Raw genomic sequence first — 19,367 nt, 5'->3', positions numbered from 1 at the left:
ACGCTGATTCATAACGCTCCAAAGCTTCATGAAGCAGTGTTTTGAAATCGGCCATCACTATATAAGTCGTTATTTTGTTTTTTTGGCGCACCAAAAATATTCTCGTCATTTTATAATATTAATATTGAACCACTGTACTCACATGAACTGATTTAAAGTGTTTTTAGTACATTAATGGATCTTGAGAGAGGAAATGTCATTGCTGCTATGCAGGCCTCACTGAGCCATCGGATTTCAACAAAAATATCTTAATTTGTGTTCCGAAGATTAATGAAGGTCTTACGGGTGTGGAATGGCATGAGGGTGAGTAATAAATTACATTATTTTCATTTTTGGGTGAACTAACCCTTTAAAACTTCATAGTTACTGTCCTTGGTGTGGGGCCTTGTGTAGCAAATATCAACAAGATCACCCAATGAACAACAAAGACTACAGTAGATTATGTTAAAAGTCATATTTTATTATCATTTAAACACTCTAAAAAATGTTGGGATGTTTCAACCCATGTTTGGATCAAATATGGACAAACCCAACCATTAGTTAAATTTTTTTTTATTAGATTTTGTCCATATTTGACCCAAACATGGGTCGAAACATCCCAGCATTTTTTTTTTTTTTTTAGAAGTAATTAACCTTTTTATGCTTTAAAATTTCATTTCTGTGGCTAAGGCACATCAGAAGGAAGGGTTTCCGAACCCAACACATGACTGCAGGTTGTGGATCTCCTGTAGAAGTGACTCTTTTTGTAAATTCATCTGTGAAACCAAACATTAAAGAGGGCAAAAATTAAATATATTTCGATACCGCAGACTTTAATATTCACAAACACATTAACATTAGACAATACAAACCTTCATGGCATATTTATATGACTGCTCTGCTTCTAGTTTTCGGCCAGTCTGGAAGGACAAAGCAACTAAAGTAAAATCTAAAGTCAAAAAATGCAAGATTATATTCATCAGTTTGCTCTGTTGTAAAAACTATTGAGCTGCTTTGCTTTCTCCTATATAGGCAGCAGGTTTTTGAACAGAGCTATTGTGCTTATTAAACAATAGTAACTGTAATTCCACTGTGAGAAGAATCAGGGAATGAATGAATGAAAGACAGCAGTATGAATGTATCTGACAGTCACTTACCCGTAAACAGACTAGAGACAGATAACCCCACACCTCTGGATTCCTGTTATTCAGTGCGTTGGCTTCAGTCAGCGCCTCTTCAGCTTCGCTCAGCTCCTCCAGCTGATGATACAGCAAAACACAATCTACTGATTGATAGTTTATTCTTTTATAGAAAGTAAAAGCATTTTGATATGACTGTAAAAATGTCCACCTTCAGGTTGTGGTTCACGTGTCTTTTTGCTGTGAAATCTACTTTTTATAAAGTAAATGTAAGAATAACTTTCATATTCTTAGTAGTATTTCAAGATGAACACTTGCTGAACTGAAGCAACTTAGGGTTACTTGATCATCCATACATATTTTTCAGAAAAATCATGTTTAAATTCTTTGCGAGTGAATGCAAAGTTTCACATGGGAAAGCAAGTTTTTAAATATATTTTTCCTCCCAACTCATATTTTTTTCCACCACCATGTTTCTTTAGGGGCTTCGTAGGGATATGCATTAAAGGGTTAGTTCACCCAAAAATGAAAATAATGTCATTTATTACTCACCCTCATGTCGTTCCACACCCGTAAGACATTTGTTCATCTTCGGAACACAAATTAAGATATTTTTGTTGAAATCCGACGGCTCAGTGAGGCCTCCATAGCCAGCAATTACATTTCCTCTCTCAAGATCCATAAAGGTACTAAAAACATATTTAAATCAGTTCATGTGAGTACAGTGGTTCAATATTAATATTATAAAGCCACGAGAATATTTTTTGTGTGCCAAAAAAAAAAAAAAAAAAAAAAAAAAACGACTTATATAGTGATGGCCGATTTCAAAACACTGCTTCATGAAGCTTCGGAGCGTTATGAATCTTTTGTGTCAAATCAGCGGTTCGGAGCACCAAAGTCACGTGATTTCAGCAGTCTGGAGGTTTGACAGGCGATCCGAATCATGATTCGACACGCTGATCGGCCATCACTATATAAGTCGTTATTTTGTTTTTTTGGCGCACCAAAAATATTCTCGTCTCTTTATAAAATTAATATTGAACCACTGTACTCACATGAACTGATTTAAATATGTTTTTAGTACATTAATGGATCTTGAGAGAGGAAATGTCATTGCTGCTATGCAGGCCTCACTGAGTCATCGGATTTCAACAAAAATATCTTAATTTGTGTTCCGAAGATGAACGAAGGTCTTACAGGTGTAAAACGGCATGAGGGTGAGTAATTAATGACATTATTTTCATTTTTGGGTGAAGAAAGTAACCCATTTTGATTTCAAGTTGATTTGAACAACTGTACTTACAGTGACATGATCTGTGTCCAGACAATGTCAAAATCCTCAACCAATCACAAACCATCCTTCTATTGCAGCTCCAGCAAAGCTCCTCTGCTTATACTAACATGATACAGACAGAGATGTCCAGATTTTCTAAATGTACTCACTCTATAGTAGGCAATTCCAAGCCTGAGCCAAGTAAGGCATGACGGAGAGCGTTTGCAGGCACGCAGGAATACAGATTTGGCTTTTTCATACTACAGAGGGAATGAAACAAACATAATAATTGCTTTATAAAAAGTAAATAAAAAATAACTCAAACAAGATTAAATCATTAATCCGAACTCACTTCTTCTTCCTGCAGGTAGATGGAGCCCAGACGGAGGAATATGGAGTGTGTGTCTGAAGTGTCCAGCACAGAATCCAATGTTCGTTCATAGCAGCTCTGAGCCTGAGCGTAATCGCCCCTCATGTGATGTAAGTGACCCCACAGGGCCCATATGTCTGGGTTCTGCCGGGATCAAACACCAAGAAAAAATTATGAATCCCAAGTGCATTCCATCAGTACCTATTGATGGGACACGCTTTAAATCCTTTGTGAATCATTTGTTTTGAATCAGTGATTTGGATTCCCCATCCTCGGATTGGGAATTATGCTTTTCTATGGCAACACTATCAAAGCCTAAAATGAATCAGCAGCAGCCAGGTGGTACAAGTAGGAGTTCTCAAAAAATTCCCAGCTTACAAGTTGAAATTACGAGTTCTACAAGGACGTGAACACTTTTTACAAGTTGAAATCTTGTAATTACAGTAATTACAACATGGTGTGAACCTGCCAAAGTCACATGATTTCAGAAAACGAGGCTTTGTGTCATCATGACTGTTTCAAAACGTTTCAAAATATCTCAATGGTTTGCCACTAGGGGGCGATGATCTCTGTAAATGCATTAACCAGTGTCTATATGTTTTATAAATTTGTAAACATTTTTAATGATACATTTGTAAAATAAAAGGAAGAGTTTTAGTTACAATTTCTCTTATTAGCCTGATTAACCAAAAAACAAGCTCTCCATAAAAACAACACATATAACACATATTATACAGACACTTCATATTTAGTGGTATTAGATGATTTGTTAATTGCATTTAATAGAGTAAACCCTCAATAAAACACTTGTAAAAGGTGTTTTTATGCATGTTTGGGCTGGGCTTCTGTTGCATTTACACCATTTTGACCAGCAGGTGTCACCAGCGTGTGGCGTTTTGAGCACTTCGAAACAGTGAATCATTTTGTGAAGCAACTGGCTCAATTGATTCAAAGTTATGAGAAGCTACATTTCTCCCATCACTCTCAGTACCAAGTACAGGGAATGGAATTCAGCAGACCTGGAAGTTGTCGGCCAGCGCCTCCTTCAGGCTGGCCTCAGCGCTGTTGTGTTCTCCTCTCAGCAGCTGAAGCTGGGCCAGAGCGAGATGATACGAGCTGATGGTTCCTCTGTCTGGAGACAGCAGCTCTAGAGCCAGAGTCCGCTGGGCCATCTGGATGACACGAGCACAATCCAACATTAACTATTAACATAAATATTCAAATGTGCTTGATTCCTGCTCTGTGGAAATAAAAGTGTTTGTTGGGGAAGTAAAAGCTCCTCATCAGTCAGAACATTTATTGAATCTAAATATGGATAATTCAGAAAAAGGTTGAAGTCACTCATCAGCATGTGATCGCCCACTATATGGAGAAAAATCCTGGAATGTTTTCCTTAAAAACCTTAATTTCTTTTCGACTGAAGAAAGAAAGACAAACATCTTGGATGACATAGGGGTGAGTAAATTATCAGGAAATTTGAATTCTGAAGTGAACTAATCCTTTCATGTAAAAATGAGTGATTTGATACTGATGTGCACAGGATCTACTGACGTGACCATCCGCTGACCTGTAATGCACAGTTGTGCAGGAGAAACCACACTGTCTCCATGAAGATAGTGGTTTGGACACTGCTAGGGGAAAGTTGGTGTTGTACTTCCTGTTTACTCTCCTCTCTGTTCTGTGGGATGCCTTCTTCGTGTATGGCACCTTCATCAGTATCACCACCTTTAAAGCAAATAATCCCATATGAGCTATAAATGACAGAGCATTTGTCAGAGAGCAGATAGAAATGAGGTAATCACCTGTCTTTTCTGTTTTTCCAGCTGGAATCTCACTTGTTTCATCTTTCTGGTTCTTCTCCTGACCAGATTGAGTCTCTGAGGTTACTTTTGGTCTAGATGTCTGGCCATTTTGCATGACGGAAATAAAATGCTTATTAGCCTCCCGAAAAGCCATTTCTGCCTGGATTAACTTGTCCTGAGTCTGGCAGAACACACCTGACAACAATTTGACACACATTTTGTCAAAATTATTTTGCACACTAACTATATAATTTTGCAAAATGAACTCAAATTAATGAATATGGTATGACAGAATATTGAAAAAAACACTATGCAAACACAGTAAATTCCCCAGTGTTAAATTAACACTGCTCAGTGTTCATATAGGAACCACCAGCAGAGTGTTAAAAGTAACATCGAAGCAGTTTTAGAGTTAATTATGTACTTAAGTGATTGATTGGGTGATGATTGTTCGATTATTGAAGAGCCTTATATGAAATCAACTGACAAGACATTAAATCTCTCTTATTACTAACCAGATTGACTATTTCTGTCATTGATCTACAGATCTTTTTGAGAATTAACAGGTTTAGATGTTGATGTTTTATTGAAAATGTTTGGTCACCATAATGATGATCAGTGTTTCCTTTAGTTAGGCAGTTTGACTCTTGACTTTTTTATGTTAGTTTGTGTTTTTTCTAGTAAACACTGTTAGAAAAACCACAAACTAACATGAAAAGTCATGAGTCAAACTGCCCAACTAAATGAAACACTGATCATCATTATGGTGACCAAACATTTTCAATAAAACATCAACATCTAAACCTGTTAATTCTCAAAAAGAACTGTCAGTCAGTCTGGTTTGTAATAAGAGAGATTTAATGTCTTTTCAGTTGATTTAATCTTAAGCCCGGGATACAGTGCACGATTTCTGGCTGTCCCAGACGAAAGATTGCCATCGTGAAACAATCGTGGTGATTTCTGTGATCGTGGCTCTTAATCTCTTAATGTCATACAGTGAGAGAGGGTCAAAGACGGCCGTTTTCCCACTCTTGCGACCAAAAATAGCCTACAATCATTTTCTGACAGTGTCAGAAATTCAGCATGATCATCGCACAGTGTACTTGCTGCTACGACCTACGTCTACTGACCAGCCAATAAAAATGCGACATGAAATTAAAGCGACATGGCACTAAAACTTAAAACTGCTTACCACCAGCTCTTTTCCCTTCTTCTTTTGCCACTTCCTTTTTTATTTTCAGCACACATAAAAACTACAACTGTCAAAATGTGATTCAACATGGTGTTTTGTTTACCACTAGCACATGCTGATGACGTTTTATTCTTCTATAGAAACTTGCATCGTAGCCTACGAGTCAATAGGTGTCATCATCGTACAGTCTACATGCATGTAGTACCCAAGTTTAGTAGATCCATGTCGCACAGTGTGATAAAGTAATGATCTTATAGGATTGCTAAAATCGTGCAGTGTATCCTGGGCTTAAGGCTGTGGCAGGAAGTCAGTTGTAGTTCTTGTGTTTTTCTTTCCTTCAGTGTTTCTGCTCGTTATCATCAGGTGTCTTCAATAATTGAACAATCATCACTAAATTAATCACTTAAGTACATAATTGACTCTAACACTGCTTCAGTGTTACTTTTAACACCCTGCTGGTGGTTCCCATATGAACAACAAGCGGTGTCAATTTCACACCGGGGAATTTAGTTTGGGGTCTGTAAGATCTTTAAATGTTTTTGAAAGAAGTCTCTTCTGCTCAACAAGCCTACATTTATTTGTTCAAAAATACAGAAAAAAAAACAGTAATATTGTGAAATATTATTACAATTATATACAATGACTGTTTTTTTGTTTGAATATATATGGTAAAGCTGAATTTTCAGCATCACTACTCTAGTCGTATGATCCTTCAGAAATAAGTCTTTCCTGTCACTTTTAATCAATTTAATGCATCCCTGCTGAATAAATGTATTAATTTCTTTAAAAAAAACAACAAAAACATCTTACTAACCCAAACTTTTGAACAGTAGCGTATGTACTGTTTAATTCTGTTCTCACCAAATAAAGTCCAGGCGACCACATTGTTCGGCTCTACACACGTCGCCCTTTCAAAGAAGGTCTCTGCATCCTCATAGCGTCCGTTCATGTCCGACAGAACGCCGCACATAAGCAAACTGCACCAAACACCAGAGAAGAAGACTGAAAGAGTTCAAGCACACATTTAGAAACCTAGTCTGAGTCATTTCTGAATGCTAACCTGGGTATGTGTGTTTGCTCAATGGATAAGGCCTGTTGAAAGCACTCCTCTGCCTTCAGGAGGTCATCGGTTAGCATGTAGAACGCTCCATAATCAAACCAGTGGGACGGGTCACTGCGGTCTCGAACCAAACACTACAGGGGGATATTCAGAGAGACATGAGTCATATCCAATGATACTGTCATATCACAAATGATAGCTAGAGCTATGTTTGAAATAGCACACTATCATTAGAATGGAATTCATTGTATATGCATGAGATACCATAATTATATGCTACATTTTTCACAAAATATGACGCATTCTTGCTTGAAATGCCAAACTGATCCTTTCTTGCATTACATTAACATCCAGGGGTTTCACTTTGCAGGGGTGTTTTTTTTTTGTACTTTTCATTATTCTCAATGGTTAATCTTATTCTTATTACTGTAATACAATGTTTTTAAAAAAAAAATCGGCATAAATACATTGGCGCTGATAGCTTTGTGGGCAGCGCAATGATATATAGCATTGTTGTGCTTCAGGCAACCCGAGTTTGAGTCCCGTCTAGTGGACCTTTCCCGATAACATACAACAAAAAACATACAAAAAAATTACTAAAACTTTAACCAAAATTACAAATTAAATTGGAAAGTACAAAAATAAAAACTATAATTCAAAATATAAATAAAAACTAAACTATAATTGCAGTTGCAGTAAGCAACACACACAAAGAGGGAATACTCTTTAAATAGTCTTTAATAATAAACTCAAAAACACAGAAGATATGGAAACCACACATTAAATAAAGACGTGAACCAACTAGGAACAAAAGAAATGAGTGCAAATCATAGGAAACCATGGAAACAAACAGGGACATAATCACTAACATAGGAGACAGATAAGCGGGAACAAAGGGTTGTGGCTAGAAGTGACGCAAAATCTTGCCATAAAATAACAATAAATTAAATTTGCTACTTATGAGATTGTGTTTTATTAATGTCTACACCTACCCCAACCCTAAAACTACCCTTACAATAATGCAAATACAGTAATTAATTGTTCAGTGTGACAAAAATTATGTAATATTGACGTGTGCATGCCCAGTAAGCCCTGGTAGGACAATCTGGCCGTAGCTGTATCCCTTCTAGCCCCAACTGGAACAAAGGAAACAAAGAAAACAGGAACCAAACACAGGGAAACAATGTGATACAAACTAAAAATCCATGAAAACAGAACATAAACCTGACAATAATATTATCTCAATGAAACTAAAATGATACTGCTTTACACTATAGTATAAACTACTGTAAAAACATGCTGTGTATAGTATTATGATGATCGAGACAGAATGTAGTGTAAGTATGTTATTTTTGAAGCATCCAAAGTACCATAATGCTTTACCTCCTGATAGTACTGTGCCGCCAGCTGGTAGTCCTTGTTGAGTTTGGCCTCTTTGGCAAAGTGTTTGAGTTGAGCACAGCTCAGCAGAGGCTCATGATGCATGTCCTGAGAGTCCACTGAGAGGCTCTGATTCGAAGGAGTGCATGAAAAACACAGAAGAAACAGAAACACAACTGATAATACAGACCCTAAAGCACCAGTGCTTTATACTAAACGTTAAAGGTTTGTTCAGACCAATAACCCTCAGCATAAGTGATGCTTCCCTTATCAAGTAACACCAATTCATTTTTGAGACCTCACCTTATTGAGAGAAACATGCATCTCGTCCACCAGAAACACGTAGAGCTGACTGAGGAACGCTTGGAGCTGTTCAGGGTCTGAGAAGGCCTCTGTCCTCAACATCTTCTCTCTCACAATCCGGACCACAGAGTACTGCCACACACAACAAACACCAGCAGCTCATTAACATATGCTAATTAGTCTGCCCTGATCAACAACAGCATAAATCATTACAAAGGTTGTTTTGGGTGTCCAAAACACCCAAGTTGTTATTGTTAATTTAAACTAAAACTACTACAAATATTTTCGTTAACTGAAGTAAAGTAAAATATAAATATTAAATGAAAAAAAAATAAAAAATTAGACTTTTTGTATTGGCAGCTAAATTGAAATAAAATACTCAATACTCAATACTCAAATTAAATGAAATGAATGAAAAATGAACATATGAAAATAAACATAAACATTACATTACAATATATATATATATATATATATATATTTGTTGCATGTTCTCGGGGGCAGGGTTTATGTAAATTTTAGGGTTTGGGATGTCAACAACTCCCAAACCCTAAAATTCGTTGTAGTCCCTACTGGCCGTTTGTTGTAGTCCTTAAACAGAGAATTCTTTAAAAGAAAACATCTCCCTTTGCATTGAAGTTTGAGCGTTGTAACTTTGCAGATGTTGTTTATGCTCTAACAGCAACATTACACACTAACTAAAGTTAAAAAAGTGAAATCATCATCAACCACCCCTTTAAATCTAAAGGAAAGAGAGAGGGTTAAGAAACACTAAATTACGGCTGTTTGTTGAAATCTTGAATAACCCTAAATGGACTAAATTTTAAAAAATGACGCATTTAACATGATTAAAATTCACCTTCATCTGTTCCTTGAAGGCAAAGTATTTCCCAGAGCAGTTGAGTTCTCCAAGCAGCTGGGTTTTGCGCTGTTCCTGCAGGACGGGGTCCAGAGGTTGCCCACCAGGCACAAATGCTGTCCCGAACAGTTGCTGGTACTGATCCAACACCTGGGCGGCCACACTCGCTATCTGAGACTGGTATTCCTGTACTGCCTGATAATACCATGCACATTTAATATTATTAATATTATTTATTAGCAATTTGGGTGATTCTTATAAAAAATTGGTCACATTTCACAGCCAAATATTTTTATTTTTTTAATAAAAAGCTTAAAGTTTTAGATTCAATCTGTGTATTAGTGGTGGTGTGTAAAAAGTATTTTCTGAAGGTTACATTGTTACGTCAGTAGGTGGCGGTAAATGACCGTCTTTATGAGAGAGCCACTGATTCATTCAATCATTCAACCGATTCTTTCAAAAGCGGATTAACGATACAAGTAACGAACCACTGAATCTAATGATTTGTTCAAACACATTCATTCAGGAATAAAACAGATGTGTTCGACTTTAAGCAGTGCTGTGCAGATCGATCGGTGTATGACATCAAAGTATGGCGAGAACGATTAAAGAGCAGTATAAGAGCAGTACTTTGATGTCATACACCGATTGGTCTGCGCAGCGCTGCTTCAAGTCGAACACACCTAAAACGCAACTGTCTGAATGAGCGAGTCATTGAATCACTCAACCAATTCATTCAAACTAGAGATGCACCGATGCTAAATTTCTCCACCGTTACGATAGCCGATTATTCAGAGTAATATCTGCCGATACCGATAGTGTGTGGGTTCTGCCTTTTATACCTTCTTTAAATGAATGATAATTTCATTATAATTAATAATTAATCATTATATTTTGAAACAAATGCAAATGAAAACTTTATTCTCTCCATTTCATCAACTTGTTTCAGAGTAACTGGTATCAGTTATAAACATAAACACATTACTCAAATTAATATTAACACACATTAACTAAATTCTGAAGATTAAATTAATATTTCTTAACTCTTTAAATGTTATTAATTCAAATAATTACTATTAATATTAAACATCGAACTGGTTTCTGAGCATTTTCTTCACAAATTCAGTGCATTTTCTTGCCATCTTTTGATTGACAGGATATATCGGCCCTGACTATCGGCTGTTTTTAAACTATCAGCCGATACCTGACAGTGTGAAAATTTGCTTTTATCGGCCGATACCAATTATTGGCCAATATATCAATGCATCTCTAATTCAAAGACGTGGATTCATTCTTACATATTCGGAACAGCAGCATGACTGCAAGTATTTTATTGTTTAATAATGCAACACATACATTTTAATGCAGGTGACAAAGTGCTTAATTGTCATGTTACAGTGGAAAATATTTCTCTTTTTTTATTATTTATTTATATTGAAGTGAAATATGACCCAGGCATTTCATGGCAAGTTTCAGCCATTCTCTTTTGTCATGATAGTGTAAACTGTTACAGATAAATGAGACTGTGAGAGGAAAAAATATGACAGAAATAGTGAAAAAAACAAGAACACATGTTGTTTTTACTCTTTCTGCTCCTGCTGGCCGTCGAGGCAGAGGAGGTCTGGGAGGAACCAACTCCATCACACTGTATCAGACAGAATGAATTAATCTGAAGCACTCTCTAGACATATTTTGAGGACAAAACAATGCTTTGAATTTGAAAGAAACTCTTTCTTATTACCGTTTAGCCAGCTCCTCTGGTGGTCTCTTTGGAACCAGTGGCTTTTCCACAGCAATTTCAATAATAACGTATGATCTTGAATCGGCATACATCTGAGACAATAACAAAAGTGAAGATCACACCTTACCAAGATTATTTTCATATTTGACTGCTTCATTTTGATGCATAATCTACAGATGAACTAACCTGTCCCTCCGTGTTGACCTGTGGCTCCAGTCCAGTCATACTGTCAGACTGAGCAGACTTTCCCTGGGAATCTGGCTATAGAAAGAGGACATCAGTAAGTCTTTCCTATGTAATCCCAGTTATTACTGTCTAAACTTAATTTGAAATGTTTTGTGTGTATTAAAATAAACATGAATTGGCATTCAAAAACTATTTCGCTTGTGCAATGTGATGTACACTACCATTCAAAAGTTTGGTGTCAGTATTTTTTTTTATTTACTTTTTGAATGAAATTAATACTTTTATTCAGCAAGGATGCATAAATTGATCATAAATTACATTAAAGACATTTATAATGTTACAAAAGATTTATATTTTAAATAAATGCTGTTCTTTCTGTTTATCAGATTGATAAGAATCCTGAACAAAAATGTACGGTTTCCACAACTGTTTTCAACATTGATAATAATCAGAAATGTTTTTTGAGTATCAAATCATCATATTAGAATGATTTCTGAAGGATCATGTGACACTGAAGACTGCAGTAATGATGCTGAAAATTCAGCTTTGATCACAGGAATAAATTACTCATTAAAATATATTCAAATATAAAACAATTATTTGAAATTGTAATATTTTTACAGTATTGCTGTTTTTACTGTATTTTTGATCAAATAAATGCAGCCTTGGTGAGCAGAAGAGACTTTCAAAAATTGTTTCTAAGGGTACGTTTACATGACAACGATCTACTAAAAACTGGAAAAGTTTTTCCTTTGCGTTTTTCGCATACAAACGACAAAAATGTTGTCAAAACGATCCACAAAAACGATTAAAAATGCTGTATTATACATGCCAGGCCAGCAACACTTCCCAGACAGCAACATAGTGTGGCCCAGATCCGGCCCACATCTGGTACATGTGGAGTACACGCGGACCAGATGTGGGCCGGATCTGGGCCGACACTATGTTGCTGTCAGGGTTTGTAGAGAAACACTACGCGCCTATAGACTAAACAACGGAGCCCCGCACATGACATGCAAGAAAAAAAATTTAATTGTGCTCATGATTTACTAATTCGTTCCCTCGATTTACTAAATCGTGCGCAAGACTTACTAATTCATTCCCTCAATTTACTATTTCGTTCCCTCGATTTACTAAAACGTGCGTACGCTTTACTATTTAGTTCCCTCGATTTATAAATCATGCGTATGATTTATAAATCGAGGGAATGAAATAGTAAATTGTGCGCACGTTTTAGTAAATCAAGGGAACGAATTAATAAATTGTGTGCATGATTTAGCCTACTATTTTTTTCCTGCATGTCATGTCTGGGGCTCCGTACTAAACACATAATATGCATGTGCATGACATCACTGTCAGACGGTATCATTTTCACAAACTCGCACTTTGAAACCTGTTTTCATAAATTTCATTTTCAGGCCCCCAAAATGCTATAGTCAAGTAAATGAATAAACAAAATTTTTAGTTGAAAACAGTGTTGTGTCCCTAAAATGGAGACTAAATGGAGACTTTTGGAGATTCTTCTTAGATTCTTCTTAGAAAAAAAAAAAAACTACAGTAATTTCAGTGTCTCAAACCATGCTCCGATTTGCCAAGAGAGCATAGTCTATCAAAAGTCAGAGCTCTCAATACAAACTCAAACATTCCCCATCAAATCCTCTTAAGATCAAATAATATATTCATTTAATATCTGTAAAGTCATACCGTTGTCTCACTTTTCTCCATTGACATTTTAATAGTTGGTAGTTAAACGAAACGACATCTGAGATCTCAATTAAACTCCATTGAGCTATAAAAAAAGACCTCTGAGTAATAACATTTCTTCTAGAAATATGATAAAGGTGTGTGTGTTTGTGTGTGTTGATTCAGCGGCTGTTATTTGTCTAGCGGGCAGCTGCGGCGTCAGATGCTCAGTTGGTGGGGAGGCTGTGTGTTCTTCGCCTCTCTCCGTCTGCTGCGGAGCCACGGGGCGTCAGAGAGGGGCAGATGAGCAAAGGAGATGATTCACCGCGCTGCGACGAGGCCGGCAATCTGCTGCTATTACAGCTAATTGGTTTGGGAAGCGTGCCTCGGCCACAGATCCGGATTTAATTAGGGGGATATCAAAAACGAGCCCCAATGCCGCGCGGAAAGGGGAAGAGATGGCATCTGCTCCAAATGATCTTATCCCATGAAGTCTATGACGTCTCGTTTGGGTTAAACGTATGCTTTGTGTGCATGACATTTTAAAGCAGCTGTGGCTTTAAGGAACATTGAACTACTCTGAAGTTGCTTTTCATAGCTCTTAAGTGACCTAAATGTTGTCTCAGATGTTTCTCCTACAATTTCTCGGGAGAAAATAAACTCAAATAGTTGTCAACCAGAATGAGTATAGAGCTGTAAATTAATGTGGATAGTAGGTTAGATCATTTAATTATGGAGAATTTGATGAGAAACATTTGAGCTCATATTGAATTCTCTGACTTTTGACTGAGATTTTTTTGGTATCTGAGCAGACTTTTGAGGCAGTGAAATTTCAAACACGTATAAAAACAGAAGGAGAAGCGATTTAGATATTAATAAGAACTGATTTGCCATTTTCTGTACCTTTTTGGGAACATCTTTGTTTCCTCTTTGGGTTTCAAAGGTTTTACTCTGAAACGCCCTTAAGGAGTCGACGGAGGAATTGGCTCGAGTTCGGCCCAGTGTCGGCGGTGCTCTGCTGAGCTCCTTCAGAATGCTGTAGGTCCTCTGAGTCTGGAACAGCACATAAAATAAGATTCACTGTCAAAGAATCAATCGTAAGTTAATATATACTCTTTAAACATTTCCTGAAAAATGAAAATGATGCATTTAGTATTTTGTAATATGCTTCGCTGGCTGATTCAAAAACTGGTCTTGGACTTTTGTTACCATATCATTGTACTGGTGCAAGTGGGCCATTTAAAATTACTGGTCCAAAGTATATTTAATGTTTGGGTGTAAAACTACTAATTTAAAACTAGTTTAATGCAACTTTTAGCACCATCCCTGTCCTGACTTAAAATAATACAGGAGATATCAGCTTCATTACTGCAAAACATGATTTTCTTACTCAGTATTTTTGTCTTGTTTTCCATTACAAGTATCTAAACATTTTTAAATCAGGATACATTTACATGAGAAGCAAAATAAGTCTTGCTTTTTGAAATAGTGAGTTTTTGCTTAAAGGGGTGGTTGATTATGATTTCACTTTTTTAACTTTAGTTAGTGTGTAATGTTGCTGTTCAAGTATAAACAACATCTGCAAAGTTACGACACTCAAACTTCAATGCAAAGGGAGATATTTTCTTTTAATCTCTGTTTAAGGACTACAACAAGCAGCCGGTAGGGACTACAACAAACTTCTTCCTGGATTAGTGACATCACTAACCCTAAAATTTACATAAACCCCGCCCCCGAGAACACGCAACAAAGGGGACGAGGCCATGTTGGGCTGCTTTAGAGAAGAGGAAGAGTTGTTGTAGTAGAGTGTTGTTACCATGCCGTCATTTTACGCCAGACTGCTTCACAAACGAGGGTCAATTCAACGCTGGATTTGCACAAAAGATTAACATGACGGCACATGCTAGTCGATGAGTTGAATCAACTCCACAGAAACTACATAAATTTATCCACTAACCATTCAGAAACATCTAAAAGTTGTAACTTCTTCCTGAGTCTCTCCATCAGTGTCCGACTCCGGTTTGAACAATGCTGAACACCGTTACTGACAATCCTCATTTTGGCTGTGTGAGATTGTCCAGCTTTGTTGTTGTTGAGTATGTGAAGCGCGAGATGTTAAAGCTCCACCCTCTTCTGGAAAGTGTCCAGGAGCAGCAGCTCATTTGCATTTAAAGGGACACACACAAAAACGGCGTGTTTTTGCTCACACCCAAATAAGGGCAAATTTGACAGGCTATAATAAATGATCTGTGGGGTATTTTGAGCTGAAGCTTCACAGACACATTCTGGGGACACTGGAGACTCAAATTACATCTTGTAAAAAGGGCATTATAGGTCCCCTTTAAAAAACAAACAAAAAAACAACAACTGCCAATTGGGTAAGAAAAATAAACTTGTTTCCCCTTTGAATTAGTTTATTTTTCTTAGACTATTGGCATGTTTAATCTGGTTTAATAATAAACTCACTTAATTTTGATCTTTTTTTATTTTTTTTATTTTATTTTTTATTGTCATATGTTCTTTGTGTTTGTCCCTGGACCATCTTTGTAGTCCTATTGTAGTTTTTCATGTTGATTTCCCCTTGATTGTCTCCCTCAGGTGTGTCTTGTTACCTCTTTATTTTGTTAAGCTTGTTAGCCACTGTGTATATTGTGTTTCTCTTGTTGCTTTGCCAGCTGTTGACTGTAATGGTGCTGTTTCCACTTGCCTTGTTCCTAGGGTGCATTTCAATCAGCTCCCCGGTTCAGTAGTCAGGGCACTGATCAGGGAATCTGACATTTTAAGAGCTGTCTCAATCGCAAAATCCCACCAGTGAACTGAAACATTCACTCCCTACAATGCCCCACAGTGCACTGTGAAAATCAGGGAGCATCAATGCTCACTATGTTCCTGCAAATTATACAATATCCTGGAAATTGAATGAGCGAGAGAAGGCCTGTTTCCACCTGATATGATGATGTGTTTTCGGTGATCTGATCACAAATGGTCAGCTAAGGCGCATTATCGTTTCAAATGAATCTCCTGTGAACACCGTTGGTTTAGATTTCCTATTATTTCGGCACACTCTACATCACCTTCAGCACAGGAATACTATGGAATAAATGAACTCATATTACGCAGCTTTTGCGATTATTGAATTAATGAATAATATAATATAATATAATATAATATAATATAATATAATATAATATAATATAATATAATATAATATAATATATGGAGGGGGGTTGTTTGCACCGCTCGTTACATTAAAAAAAACACTTAATATCATAAAGGGTTAGTTCACCCAAAAATGAAAATTCTGTCATTTATTACTCACCCTCATGCCGTTCCACACCCGTAAGACCTTCGTAAATCTTCGGAATGCAAATTGATTTATTTTTGTTGAAATCATGATTCGACACGCTGATTCATTATGCTCTGAAGCTTCCTGAAGCAGTGTTTTGAAATCGGCCATCACTATATAAGTCGTTATTTTGTTTTTTTGGCGCACCAAAAATATTCTCGTCGCTTTATAATATTAATATTGAACCACTGTACTCACATGAAGTGATTTAAATATGTTTTTAGTACATTAATGGATCTAATGTCATTGCTGGCCTCACTGAGTCATCGGATTTCAACAAAAATATCTTAATTTGTGCTCCGAAGATGAACTAAGGTCTTACGGGTGTGGAACGGCATGAGGGTGAGTAATAAATGACATTATTTTCATTTTTGGGTGAACTAACCCTTTAAGTCATTTTGCTTCTCTTGTAAATGTGTTGCAGTTTAATTCAGTGGTGTCAGACTATGTTTCATCATTTCACCTTATTCAGCAGATCAGACTCATAAAACGGGTAGATTCTGTACACCCCGTGTATACGCCGTACTCCAGGGTACAACAACGGCACCAGATCCATGTAAACCACTCCGTGAAATGAAATCTGTGCCTCATCCTCCCCCTACATAGCACACACAAGCAAAATCATTTTGCGTTTTAATCAACAAGTTATTGGGTTTTGAGTGCCATCTTGAGATATGTTAAAGTTCAGGATGTTTCTCACCAGCTTGTCTCTGGTTGTTCTCCCACCTTTGGTTGGCACCGTCTGATTAGCTTTCATGATCTCAACAGGCCACAATCTGCATTCGGCAATCCTGCGGGACAGACTAAAAAAAAGTGGAAGCCATCATTGGAGAACGTGACAAATAATGACAAAATAAAGTCGAGTGCATTGATTAAAAGAGGTGTTTACTCACCAGGCCACGCCTCCTGCATCAATAAAGCAACGACGTGCCGTATCCCAGCTCACCCTGTTCTCGTTACACTGCGCGTTTGCTCTGAAATCTTTGTCCTACAACACACACACAGATCAATGTTGTGACACTGTATATTCCTTTCACATCCATCACTGTCCATTAATGGCTCAGATCACCTCTATGTCGGTAAGATCTCCATGATCCGTGTCTGTGGGTTCTGCGTCAATATAAAGGCCCTGAATGACCTCGGCCCCTGGTGCGAGAAGAGGCCCCAAGGGCCATTTTTTGGGTCTTGGCACTGGCTCCCGCTCACCACCCATTTTTAAGACGCCATTAGAGAACAACAACACTTGCTCTTTCTGAAAAACAAAATAATGTCAGACTTATTTGTAGGTGAATTATTTCTTTAAGCATTAAAATATCTTGCACATATTTAACCCTTTGGTGGTCTTCTGTCATTTTAGACCGAGACATTTTCACATTTTGAATTTTTTAAATGTTTTACTTCATCATAATAGTACGAAACTTTGTGACTTTTGTGGCACTAAAACACTATTAAACAATGTATTAATTGAAATTTTTTTTTCTAATATTTAAATTATTTTATATTACAAAAATAAATGCATAATTTAGAGGTGAATATTGTCTAGTACTATGAAAAAACTAACTATGCTTATTGTCTTCGGTCTGTTTTGACCGCCGAGGTTTACAAATTTGACCCCTAAGTAAGGAATACCAGAGTCTTGCTTCTTGTGATTTGGAGAATCAGCTACCGATGAATCACTTGAAATGCCAGTACTTGTATCTTACCGTGGCTGAGACGGGCATCTGCAGGGCAGCTACGTAGCTGGATGGAGGTGTGGAGGCAGGATTCCAGACCTCAGGAATGGAATACAATGTCTCCATGGTGACCATCAGCACATTAGAGTTGGAGCGCTGGGCATCGGAGAGCAACGGCTCCGGAACGCTCACCGTCACATCTAGTGTGGACTGTACATGGAAACACATGCACAATATAAAACGTTTATTTACAAACATACTAAATTAGTAGTGTAAAAATGTTGTTACTTTAATGCCGTCCTCATGTACAGCAACATCTGCCGGTGATCCGGGCACCGCATGAAGAATCACAGTGGATGAGAAGCTACACTGACCTGGAATAAAAACAGATAAAAATCTCAAGAATATGAGAATGCATAAAAAGTGGCATAAAATGTGTCAAGTTTGAATAAAATGAAATGGTTTAACCTCGCAGTAGTGGCAGGAGGTCCACAACGGCTTGTCCTAGTACTGTGGTTTTCTCCTCTTTTTGTTTTTTCTCTTTTGGTAAGATCTCGAGCACCGTCACTGAGGGCACACATGCATTTCTGCTTACATTTAACTATTCCAATTTAACCGATGAATAGGGTTAAAGCTAAAACAACAAACAAATCGCTGTGAATGAATGTTCAGTACTCACGTATGACAGGTTTATGTGCCACATCATCCAGTGTATGTGTTACTTCTGAGTATTCAAAACTACAGGTGAAGTTGTAAACCACATCTTTGTTCACAGCAATGTCCAGTTTTTGTGAGTCTCCCAGCAAACTTCCATTGAACTCCACCCGAACAAAACTGAGACACGAATCAGTCCTACTGCCTCTCTGGAATAATTACAAATGAGTGTAAAAACCTACTTATAACTGCAAACTGCAAACTTTATAACAATCTCTTACAAAGATTTTATCATAGTGCCATAATACTACTACAGCTATACTGCAAAATCATAATAAATCAATATTGGATTTCATTAAAATAGTGCAAGAGGCTTTCATAATCTCGCTGTTTGGTTTATTTATTTATTTATTAATTTTCAAGTCAGTAGTGGCTAATGCCATGTTTGTTTTATTATTATATTTTAGTGCCGCCGTTTTATTGTAGCAACAGTAGTAGGAGGACACCGGGGCTAGTTGTCACACTATATACTGCAGTGAATAATTCTCAGGGCTTTTATTTAAGTGATTGTAACATGATTTTAACGACTTACCAAATTATTTCCAGACAGAACAGTGATCTGCACCGGAACAGCTCTCCTCTGATTCTCCATGTAGAAAAACTAAATGAGTTTCCCCTCAACACTAAAATGTTGTTGCGCAGCGCTCACTTGTTTCCACAGCAACGA

At 37.1% G+C, this 19,367-nt stretch overlaps 1 protein-coding gene across 1 annotated transcript; it reads right to left on the bottom strand.

Moving 5' to 3' along the window:
• Positions 1 to 380: 380 nt before the first annotated feature.
• Positions 381 to 19,356, bottom strand: cfap70 (cilia and flagella associated protein 70). Its single transcript, XM_051888168.1, has 26 exons — positions 19,233 to 19,356; positions 18,666 to 18,849; positions 18,455 to 18,553; positions 18,275 to 18,360; positions 18,017 to 18,196; positions 17,383 to 17,565; positions 17,207 to 17,301; positions 17,014 to 17,116; positions 16,777 to 16,911; positions 13,871 to 14,020; positions 11,285 to 11,359; positions 11,099 to 11,190; positions 10,942 to 11,002; positions 9,358 to 9,552; positions 8,499 to 8,630; positions 8,199 to 8,324; positions 6,816 to 6,949; positions 6,617 to 6,732; positions 4,564 to 4,758; positions 4,329 to 4,486; positions 3,781 to 3,933; positions 2,744 to 2,905; positions 2,562 to 2,651; positions 1,137 to 1,238; positions 852 to 899; positions 381 to 755 (listed from the first exon to the last, which is right to left on the bottom strand). The coding sequence occupies exons 1-26, from the start codon at positions 19,290 to 19,292 to the stop codon at positions 675 to 677; spliced, it is 3,195 nt and encodes a 1,064-aa protein (XP_051744128.1). The 5' UTR covers positions 19,293 to 19,356; the 3' UTR covers positions 381 to 674.
• Positions 19,357 to 19,367: the final 11 nt, after the last annotated feature.

This window comes from Ctenopharyngodon idella, chromosome 3 (assembly GCF_019924925.1).
Source record: "Ctenopharyngodon idella isolate HZGC_01 chromosome 3, HZGC01, whole genome shotgun sequence".
Lineage (NCBI taxonomy): Eukaryota > Metazoa > Chordata > Actinopteri > Cypriniformes > Xenocyprididae > Ctenopharyngodon > Ctenopharyngodon idella.
Note: the sequence above shows the minus strand (reverse complement) of the source record. Positions and strands in the feature narration are given on the sequence as shown.